Below are 12071 nucleotides of genomic sequence, written 5' to 3'. Positions count from 1 at the left end.
AGCAATTCCTATGTCAAAATACAATTTTGAGACAGAATTAAATATCATTAAGCAAATAGCAGTAAACAATGGATACAACGAACAAACAATTAATAAAATGTTAAATCAAAAACTACAAAAGAAAGCCCTGAACTTAGTATTTCCACCACCAGAGAAAAAACCCAGTACCTTCTGCTCGATTACATATACAGGCAAAATATCAACAAAAATAGCCAAACACATAAAAAAGAAAGGAATAACACCAGCTTTCAGAACAAATAACAACCTAGGCAAATATATTAAAAACAATAAGAGCCAACATAAAAAACACTTACACAGTGGTGTGTAGAAACTTAAATGTGGCGACTGCCCAAAAACTTACATTGGTCAAACAGGTAGAAATTTTAATAAACGAATAGCAGAACATAAAAGGGCTTTCAATAATAGAAAAACAGATTCTACATACGCACTTCACCTTCTAGATCATAATCATTCTTTTGATGACGAATTTAAAATTCTACACATTCAAAATAAAGGCCTTAAGCTATCTTTGTTAGAATCTATGGAAATCAACAAATTAAAAAACACAGATATAATTCTGAATGACCAGCTTGAGACAAACAGTTCTCCCCTCCTCAACTTATTTCATTAGAGACTATAAAGTGTAAACCCATGCCAAAACAGATCACTTGAGAAAGGCAATCAGCCGAAACAGTTGTAGTGATAAGAATTTAAAATAAAAATTTGTGGAAGTTTTGAAAACAAAGTTTTCAGTGTTTTATTGTTACAAAAAAATATATTACGCATAAGTAATGATTTTCCTTCAAAAAGTGAAGTTTTAAGACCATCTACTTAAAATAAAGTCTGTTAGCAAGGCTAAACGTTTTTTTTCTTTTACATAACAAAATAGTTCCACCTCATTAAAGGCACATGAGTGCTTATACAAATAGGTTTTAAAATTTGCTTATAGATAACGCCACTTTGGAGCTGTTTTCCATGAAATCTTTCAATGTTCTCCACATTTCGTGGGAAAAATGTATACTAGATGAATTTATTTATTAAAAATATGTATATAATTATAATACTTCACGCAAAAGGATGTACCATACGTAGCAATAGTAGTATACTCGTTTCACTATTCCCAATCCGAACTGTCTAGTGAATTTAGTAATTATTTTTTTGCAAAGTTAGTTACTTTTTGACGGACTAAAAGTGGCTGGAAATTACTATACAACCAAGCACCCGTACTCATAGCCAATATTAATAGTAAACAAACTAAATAGTAAATAAAATAGAACTTTGCGAATTACCGACAATCAATATTTATTTATCTGCACCATATAATAAATAGTTATGTTAAATTATAACAACTAAAATATATTTTTTAAATATATACTATCCAAAATTTGATGGGTTTAGTATACACTTCCACTATTTAGAATAATTCTTCTTTTTTTTAAAGAAAGAAGTCTGCAATAGTAGGATACTTAAAAATAGTACAAACAAGCTAAATTTTGCTGAGATTGACATTTTGGGACCACAAAAAGATGCAAAAAAGTTTACTACTCTGTAACTCATCTACTATGTAGCTGAGATAATTTTAACCAAAAATGTTAATTAGAACTATAAATGAATAAAATCAAAAGAAATTGGAATAAAATAATTATTTGAAGAAAAATAACAAACATGTGACGTTTATAATGTGACAACGGTTAAAAACTCTGTAAATATGCATAAAATAATATTATTACATGAAAAAAATATCAGCAACCTTGATATTTAGTCCAGTCGTCAGAGAGTTGACCCTTAAAAATCATACGAACAATCTGAATTTTGCCGAGAATATTAATTTTGGGACTACAAAAAAAGTTTACCACATTCCACAAGAGAATAGTTCATTCTATACAAAAAGTGCTAATAAACATCTTTGTTACAAAATTATCTATTCTTGGTAAATTCAATTATTTCCGAAACCCCCCCCCCCTTACGATGGAAGCTTTAGGAAGACCGTGGGTAGGAGTGGTAAACTTTTTTGCATCTTTTTGGGGTCCCAAAATTGACATTCTCGGCAAAATTCAGCTTTTTCGTATGATTTTTAGAGATTCAATGGCATTTTCATCTCTGCCAACTGGTGTATCAGTCCAGAACGCCGAATAAAATAAAGTAAATATTTACCTAACAATTTTGCTGACAAAAAAATAGATTGAAGCCAATTATAAAAAAATCAATAATTAAAGGGGTAACATTAAATTTTCCAATATCAGTCGTTAGGGAAAAAGCCTAGAATCCCCTATCTTGCAAAGAACTGTGGGTAATGTTTGTCTCTCTTCAACTTTATTTAACTTTGTAGGTCCTTAAATTTCAAAATTCAATTTATGTTTTTGGGTGAGCGCTAAATCACGGCAATGTTACGTCATTACTATTATTGTAACCTCCAGATTTTAAGTCATGTAGCTCCTACTTCCGCTGGGGAGATAATGCACTCATCCCAGATACCTACGGTATCAAAAGGATTGAGATTTTTTCGTGTTATCGAGCTCTAGGTGATCTGGTAGATCACCTAGATGGTTAGAGTATCTTCCAAAAACTTTCTTACGTATCTGGGCATCGTGAGCAGGGCCGCTTTTTGGACGGTCTAATTGAGATGTTAACTATGACTTCCCATCCTCCATTGCCTCCCTATTTGTATTTCCAGACCTCTATGAGAACCGGTACATCATGTGCCACTGGTTGGTCTGTGAACATAGTACGGTTTCAGTATAGCTTGTAGTCATTCTCAGACCTACTATCAATGAGCTATATATTGATAAAAAGAGAGATGATAGTTTTGCAAAAGTTCCAGTTTTTAGCTACCTAAAAATTTTTATGGAGTATCTTTGGAGAATGGAACAACAGAGAGAGATGGAAACGGTTGAGCGAGGGAAGGCAGTGAATACTGTAGAATCCCTAAATATATATATATATATATATATATATATATATATATATATATATATATATATATATATATATATCTTTCCTACTGAGTAATGCAGTTCCTTATATTCAGTTGCAGAAAATGTCTGACAGCTCTCGGAATTTGTCATTTTGCATCTGAGGGTCTATATCCATATATCATCAGAATAGTCTGATAGGCAAGTAGGAAATTATTCATTTTGGTAAACATATTTCCAGGTGTCAAGCAACAGTTCGACACTGTAATGACGACATAGTCTTGGCGCACTTTATTTGGATGCCACTCATGCAGATGCACGTTTTTTCTATGTTGGATAAATGGTGTGAGCGCATTTCTTGTAGTCAGTTTAAGTAGTGTTATGTCATCTACTTCCCTAATTAGGTGATTTAAACTAGATCTTTCGGACTGTTTCCAAAAACAAGTTTTTCTCTTCTTAATACATAACGTGGTAGTTGTGTTCGTTCAATTGCATATCACAGACAATGTTTGTGCGACTTAGTGAGTAGACTTTTTATTCGCTTAAAAAAGATCACATCACCATCGACTTAACATAGTCTTGATATTGTTATAAGCCAGTCATGCGACACTGAATGAAAGGCTTTCTTGTATTCAACATAGGGAAAGTGACTAATTTATATAAATTTGGAAGACAAATAATTGGTGGGGGATACTTGGCTGGTTCCGGAGATTTCCAATTATTAAGCTATTTTCATAATATTAAGAGAGTTCTTTAGCAGTGAAGGATTCGTATGTAGTTAGACTGTAAGATTCACAGGTGTGTCTTGTTTCTTCGATTCACACAGTATTGGTGGTAAATTACAAGTAGCTGGTATTGTTTTACGATTTTCTTCCTAGTATAAAACCGACAGATGTCAAGGAAATTAATTTGTCGAATCAGTATCTCACATAGCACCTTTAAGGAAAAAGCATTTTAAAATATAAAGAGGTTCCAGAAAAAAATTCGGGAATTTTAACGCGCTCGTAAAGACATTAGGAACAACTGAACCAAGATCTAGGTGCATTGTTAAAGTGCAATTTACAACACATGAATGTTTAATGTTATATTCAAATTTTGACTTTGTTTCCATTTTACCATAATTTGGTATAAAGCAGGTATTGTTTTCTGTTAATAAATATATTAATTTTTTTGCCTTTGTTTGCAATTAATGTTAATTTATGTTAATGATCCGTTACGCAATCATTTTTTGCTCAGTAGATAGAATAAAATTATCTTGCAGTTCATTGCATATAACTTTAATTCGATAATTCTAAAACGTTATCTCGAGGAAACATGTTTTATGAGAACACAAAATAGAATTAAAGATGCCACAGAGAGGACATTCTTTTCAAAACGGAGATACCTTGGCAAAATTCTGGACACAAAGCTTCGGTGGAAAGCGTACGTGAAAAAGAAAAGAGCTGGGTCTTAAATAGGGAAAATTGTACTGACAATGGGGTAACTAGAAAAAACTTAACAGAAAATTTCAAAGAAGCTGTCTTGATGACATAAGAATGGAACTAACAAATAAATTCGGCAAGATAACAAGGAAATGCCTAGAAGAACTAATGAACAATTGCTCTAAATCTGATGAACTACCAAAAATCTGAAGAAAAGCTAAAGTCGTAGCCTTCTTAAAACTTAGGAAAGAAAGAGAATTAAAATTACTTTTCTCTTATATATTGTCAAATAAATATTTATTTTTAGACCCTTACCGGGAGCCCTGATAGTTACTAAGCTATGTTTATTGGCCCGAGGTTGTATAGATACGGATTTATGATATGTGTTCTGAAACACAACCCTATATGTTTCTATGGTGTATAGTATGTTCCTGCTAAATAGACCCAAAGTTTCGATCAGCCAATTACCTAGAGGGTAAAAAGAAAAAAAAATTATATCCCTTCTTCATGGCGACCAGCTTTTGGATAATACCAGTTTTTAGATAAATCAGGTTGTATCTATTTTATATATTTTTTTATTGAGCAGTGACGAATATTTATGAACTAAATAACAGTGAAGTGATTTATTATTGATCTTTTAATTATAATAGGTACTCTACCTAACAAATGCATTTTTATGTGAACGAATTTCGAAATTTGGGATAAAGTATAATTTTATTTTCATATATTTCTCATTCTTAATCTAATGCCATGATATAAAATAATTACTATTTAAATGGGAATAAGCCACAATTAAAGGTTAAAGTACGTTTATTGACGTTTCAATTTCCACTTCGGAAATCGTTCTCAAAATACAAACATTAGTAAGTTAAACAAATTTTGTTTTTTGTTACTTGCTGAAAAAATCTTCTAATAATTTAATTTTATCTGACTCATTTATATTGACAATTGAGACATACATTATACATTTTAAAGTAGACGACTTTAAAATGATATTGCCAATATTGTTGAGTTGCGTTCCTGAGACGACTTTACTTGGAAGATAGTTCATTCGATATAAAATGCTTGTTTTCTTACAATACGCTTTTAATTTTAGTTTCGTATAAACACTTTTCATGGTAATTGAATACTGTAAAAATTACTTCTTTTTTTGGATGACATAACTTTTTAACGTAGAATCTTTTAATAATTTTTTTGTTCATTACAAAAATAATAAAAGAATAGTTTTGTTTGAAGATTTTCTTTTCAACTTTTTTAACTCGTTCCTTACGAGAATAAATATAAGGAATGGCGCCCATTACATTTTAATTTTAAAGATAATACACAGCTCCTATATGATTTTTGAAAAAACCACGCCCACTCTCCGACATGAGCGAACGGCCTTGATCGTTTGTATACCCAAGTAAATAGTTTGATCAGGTTACACGAGACGAGAAACTAGAAGCTTTTCCAGGAAAATGCAGTGTCGGGCAGTACATTCCTAATAAGTTTAATAAATATGGGATAAAATTTTTTGCTATTCCCGATGCCAAACAGTTCTATACCAGCCACTTAGATGTGTACGTCGGAAAACAACCAAATGGGCCTTTTCAAGTAAGTACAGCGACACAAGACGTAGTAGAAAAACATAATTATGGGAGTAATAGGAATGTTACTCTGGATAATTGGTTTTTTAGTGTCCCTAGAGTTGATAGTCTTAAATCAAAAAATTAACTTTAGTGGGTACGACCCGAAAAAATAAAAAACAGATGCCATTAGAATTTGTACAAAATAATAGCCGGTGCATTGGCTCTTTAATGTTTGGTTTTTACGACAGAATCACCTTAGTTTCGCATGATCCAAAAATAAATCGAAACATCCTACTCATCTCTACAATGCACCATGGAGATGATATTGATCCTACCACAAATAAACCTGAGACATATAATGAGACGAAGAGCTGAGTAGATGTGGTCGATAAATTATGCGAGCAATATAATTGCGGCCGTGCCACAAGACGATGGCCTATGGTTCCTTTATACAAGTCTAAATGAAGAATCTAAAACACTACGTAAAGAATTTTTACTGCAACTATCGATGTCACTAATCAGGGACTATCAAAAAGTACGGGCTATGTCTACCAACTTACCCAGAACCATAAGAATGAGGCTTAGGGAGATGTGACTTGCCAGCGGAACAAGTACCAATTATAATACCAGGGACTTAAAGTCGCTGTGCTGTTTGTGATTGGCGGAAAAATAGGAAAAAAAATATTATTGCCAAATATGCAGAAAATAACTGTATTTGGAACATGTTACACCATTATGAAAATGTTATATTTCTTGTTTTTTGTTACAATTACTCTTTATTTTTGTTTTGTTGTGTATTGAATTGATTTCTTTAAGTTCCTAGTAAACAAATTTAACAATATTCAATATATTTTTTTTAATTTCCAAGTTTTTTGTATATATTATTGGATCACAGATCATAGATGAAAACTAGCTAACTGTTCATTAAATATAATGTTGGAACCAACGCATATCTACAAAATTACATGATTATATATTCAGTACATAAGATAAATGTATACAATTTTCAAAAAAAAAAAAAATAAAAAATATTACTGACTCATATTTTCGGACCCGGTCTTGTACACCGTGTGCGAGTATTTGATCACAGAAAATTAGCGCGAGTGAGGGAAGGTTAAAACACTCTATTATATTTGGATTGACATGTTTCGATTTTTCTACTTTAAATTAAACTTTGTTTTTTTATATAAACAATAAATATACTTACTATCATAAGAAATAAAACGCTGATAGTTAGCGAACCGCAAATAATCCACACCATACCGACTTTTCGCACATAATTTAGCAATAACAGTTACTTTGAGCAATTCCCTCATTCACCAACACAATATATTGTGCACTATTTCCCACACAAACACTGCAGCTACATTATCAACTACCGAAGACTTTATTATTCAATAAAACAATGCCAGCAGGTAATATGACACTGCTTTGAATAATTGCTGGTGTGTTCTTTTTATTATTCTACATTAGCAAGGGTCAACGCATTATATTTCTTTGCAAATCACCATTTTAACAAACAATAAGTACTATCATTACAGAATTTGTGTGTCGAGGATACGTGTCGGAAAAGAGTCCTTGTATATAACTAAACGAAAATGGAAATGTTCAATTAGATATCGCTGGTATTGATATTAATACGTGTTTATTGATATATAATGACTTAATACCTAGCGCAGGAATAGTTTATTGTTTTATAATATAAAAAACGCTACGATCACAGTACTCTATTTTTTTAATACGGAAAATTTTTTTTCAATTTCGAAAAATACTAATATTTACTGGAAGCAAGCCAAATTTTTAAGTCAAAATTAAAAAATTGGATATTATTGGCTACATAGGTATACATTTCCCTATTGAGGACTTCGACTTTCTTTCAGCTGTTTTGGAAAGTACTTCCTTTTTTTTGTGGCATTGACTTTCGTCATTCAGCCAGTCTCGAAAGGTTATAATATATTCCTTAAAAAAGTATACACAGATAAGTACAGATTATTTCTCTCAGACAAATGCACAGCGATATCCCTAAAACGAAATAGACGAATAATTAATAGAAGAACACGTCGAAGGAAAATACAAGGACACTCGCTTCTCGTCTAGGGGTTCGTGAAGACATTTATTTTAACAGACAAACAATACTGGACCACGGATAAGGTATTGTTACATATAGGATAAACAAAGGGTTCAAGTCTAACTCTATACACGCTCATGAAAATTTTCATGAACGAGTACCAGATTTATAAAGCTATGCATGTGTCTGACAAAAATTCTATAATTAAAATATATATTGTTACAGAACCTATGGCTAACAAGGACTGTATATTATATGGAGCGTATGTATTGCATTTAGTTAATTTTGTATACAGGGAGATTGAATGTTGAATAAATTTAGGATATTCAAAGAAGATGTGATCGAGGTCACCTAGCTTGTACTTCCTTTTTTGACCCGTGTATTCTTTTATATTCCCTTCATTTCTATCAGTATTCTTTCATCAATGTTCTCGTTCTTCTGGCCCGCAGTTTAAGATACATCTTATTTAGATTACTTTTTTTTTGCTCTTTTCTACCTACTATTCCATCTGTGGTTTGGTGAAGTCCAGTTTTTATTTTCTTTAATTTTTCATTAATTTGGATATTCTCATTCTCTTTTCCTTTATTTCTATTTATATAGAGCGGCTTTCCTAATTACATTTCTCAATAAGTTTCTATTTTTGGTCACATCAATTTTAATTCCCTTTATCGACATGTTCTGCCTAACCTCCCCCCAGGTTTCTTTTAGTCTTCCTCTCCTAGTCCTCTACAAATGTGCCTATTAGTTCCGCCACATACATTCGTTGTTCCTCTTTCTTTTTAACTTCTTAACATTCAACTTCGTACATCGTAGCTGGTCTTATGGCAGTTTTATATAATTTTCTCGATTTTTGTTTTCCTTACGTATACCCGGTTCATTTCTTATAACATATAAACATATAACAGATAACTCGATAAAAATACACTGACCTTTATAAGACGGTGCATTTATATCGGTTTTTAATAATGTGAACAATTTTTTGTGGTTGAATTAAAAAATAAAAGCTTTAAAAAGATAAAACAAAAAATATACTCTCATTGAAAATAAAAAATAATTCCTAATAAAATATTCAATCCTTTTTGCGTCGACGAGTTGATATAAGCACATTTTACAGTTTGTTTAAATACACTCATGGACAAAAATATCGAATATTTTGGAATTTTCAAATTTTTGTTTTTTCAAAATAAATTCTGGTCAAGCAAGTCGTTTATTGTAAAATAGAGTTTATTTTAACAATGTTAAATTTGCTTAGTTCCAGTGCCATAAAACAAAACACACACACACACACACACACACAAATGTTAAATGAACAATTTTAAGTTTTTATGCGGAGAAAATTGTGAAAAAAATAAATGTTTAATATTAGGTACATAAGGGTATTTTAGTCTAAACTTAAATGATAATTTAAATTGCTTAAACAACTGGTTTAAACTGAAAGAAGTACATGATCAGTAACGAGTATTCCCCCCTCTAGCTCTTATTAATGCTTGCATCTTTCTCAGCATGCTTGCAAGTAAATTTTGGACATATTCTTAGGAAATTGCATTCCATTCATCCTGTGTAGCAAGCCGAAGCTGCTCTATCGTATTTGGAACGGGATTTCTTTGTCGTATGCTGCATTTTAGGTGATCCCACGTGTGCTCTATTGGATTTAAATCCGGGCTAGAGGGTGGCCAATCCAAACTTCGAATTTGGACCTCATCAAGATAATTACTTACTATGGCAGCGGCATGTGGACAAGCATTATCGTGCATTAACGTGAATCTTTCATATCCAATGTAAGCAACATATGACAAAACATGATCTTGCAGGATGTTTTAAACGTAAGAAGTACCAATCATCCATCCAATCACTTCCACAAGTGCGGTACGTACCTCCCAACTAATACCTTCCCAAAGAATTATGCCATCAACTCCAAAACTAACGGTCTGGGCGAGACTGCAGCTGGCGAATCATTCTCCAACTCTTCTGTAGACATAGTTTTGACCATCTGGCTTTCATAATAGGATTCTGGTCTCATCAGTGAAAAGAACGTTTTTGCAGTTGTCGATATTCCACTAAATATGTGTTCTTGCAAATTCCAAACGACGAACTTTATGATTTTGGAGAAGACGTGGAACTTTGGCGGGGCGTCTGGGCTTTAAGTTTGCTTTATTTGATCTTCGTCTAACTGTTTGTGAACTCATATTAACTTATCTAACATTTAATAGCTCATTTCTGAGGTGCATCGATGTCAATGAACGATTTCGTGTAGAATTAAGAACCAAAAAACGGTCATCAATTGCGGTTGTGCACCTTGGGCGTCCTTGACCAGGCCTTCGTACAAAATTTCCTGTTTCGCGGTACTTTTTTAGAGTATTTGAAACTATAGATTCAGTTCTGGTGAGACGTCGTGCGATACCTTTTTGTGCATATCCTTCCTCGTACAAAATTACAATATGTGGTACTTGGACTTCATCGCAGTGCCGAATTGGTGGGATACTTGTTTTAAACTTAGTTAAATCAAAACACTATTTAATAAAACTTAATAAATTAAACTAAAAATAACCGAATTAGTATGATTTTTCCTTTGCGTGAAGAAGGATTTTCACGATAAAATGTACGAATGACACTAACCACTGAATAAACGTCAAAATAAACATCAAAATATTTCAAACCAGTTGAGTACATCAGTCTACTATATGAGTATTATCAGTAATCTAAAATTATTTTGAAATAATAGTGACTACAAAAAAAATTGGAAAATTCCAAAATATTCGATATTTTTGTCCATGAGTGTATATCACAGACGCATATTCTTTGGTATTTTTCTTTGATCGAAGCCGCTTAATATTCTTCGTTTTAAATAAATATTCCCGTTTATATGTTTTGTTTATACCAAGTTAAGCGAATGATTTTTAAGAATTTACTCACTCTCGGTACGGCCGGTCGCAGTTAAAGGCGCCTACAACAACTTTGATGGATAACCACATGTTGCCATTGTGTCCAGTTGTACCTATTCTTGTGTTTTAAGAAGCTAAGTCCAAGGTTTGGTCCAGTGCCAATTTCAACCTCAAATTTGCTTTGTCCTAACTAATAAACTTGCTTGTGTGAGATCGAGTGTTCCGTGTGGCAGAAATTCTAAAGTCCAATGTAAGTCCAGTTTCCAACCCCAGAAATCTTTAAGTGTATTTTAGTGAAATCCAGGTAACTTTTTTTGTATTGAACTTTTAAAGTAAAAATAGACATTTTTTGATTAATAATTGCTTTCATACAGCTTAAGAAATTGTAATAATTAAAATTATATGTGTTAGGGCGTGGCCTAGCTTGCTGTCATATTATTTGTTTTCAGTTTTAAGATTTAGTATTGACATATAACAGTTAGCACTATTTTTGACATCTGATAAACACCTAATCATATTTGAGATTTTGTTTGGGTTGTTAAAGAAGGTTAACCTCTATGCATAGTTTCACTTAAAGATAATTTTTCATTTGTAATAAATTATTTCTGCTACAAATTATCGCCCAGTAACAATTATTGTAAGTATTGTATTATCTCCAACTTCAAGAGTTTGTAAACGGATATGACATAGTAAGGGTTTTTTCTTTGTTATTTTTGGTATTTATCTTTGTAAATAATTATATAGTATTTTTTTTGTATTATCTATATTTGTAACTGTTTGTGGTGAGACAACAATAAATGTGCAATTTTTTTCCCTAAACCATTTTGTCTATTTATTTTAAAAAAGATTCTAACCCTTTTTCGTGTGTTTTTTAGGAGGGAAGAACCTTTTTCTTTCACCCACCAGGAAGTTTCCTCAAAGCGGCGTCCCATTTTAAATAGCTAGAGGAGCTTCTTGTGTTTTATTTGTTCCAGGAGATTCATGTAAGTACCTCTTTATTTCATTTTTGAAGTTGCCCCAATCCAATCCCATTGTTTCATTCACTTATCCACGACCTAGTTCTCCAAATAAACCTTGAGAGATAATACCCTATGTGGTAGGCAAAATCTTCGTTACAATGCCCTCAAAAAAAGTCCATGGGTGTAAGATCTGGAGATCGCGCAGTCCACTTAATATCGCCTGTTCCACTGATAACTCGATTCGGGAAAGTATCGTGTAAG

The 12071-nt window shown here is 32.2% G+C and overlaps 1 protein-coding gene across 3 annotated transcripts in view; it reads right to left on the bottom strand.

The window, feature by feature from the left end:
* Positions 1 to 12071, bottom strand: part of LOC140435149 (protein fem-1 homolog CG6966) — a 239290-nt gene that overhangs the window by 125415 nt on the left and 101804 nt on the right. The window contains exon 1 of one of the 3 annotated variants that reach the window (XM_072523892.1): positions 7109 to 7272. The exons of the other annotated variants lie outside the window; for them this stretch is intronic. Within the exon in view, the coding sequence (XP_072379993.1) occupies positions 7109 to 7162 (54 nt within the window). The 5' untranslated portion in view covers positions 7163 to 7272. Of the gene's footprint in view, positions 1 to 7108; positions 7273 to 12071 lie in introns of those variants that run through there. 3 annotated transcript variants of the gene reach the window in all.

Source organism: Diabrotica undecimpunctata, chromosome 2 (genome assembly GCF_040954645.1).
Source record: "Diabrotica undecimpunctata isolate CICGRU chromosome 2, icDiaUnde3, whole genome shotgun sequence".
Taxonomy (NCBI): Eukaryota; Metazoa; Arthropoda; class Insecta; order Coleoptera; family Chrysomelidae; genus Diabrotica; species Diabrotica undecimpunctata.
Note: the sequence above shows the minus strand (reverse complement) of the source record. Positions and strands in the feature narration are given on the sequence as shown.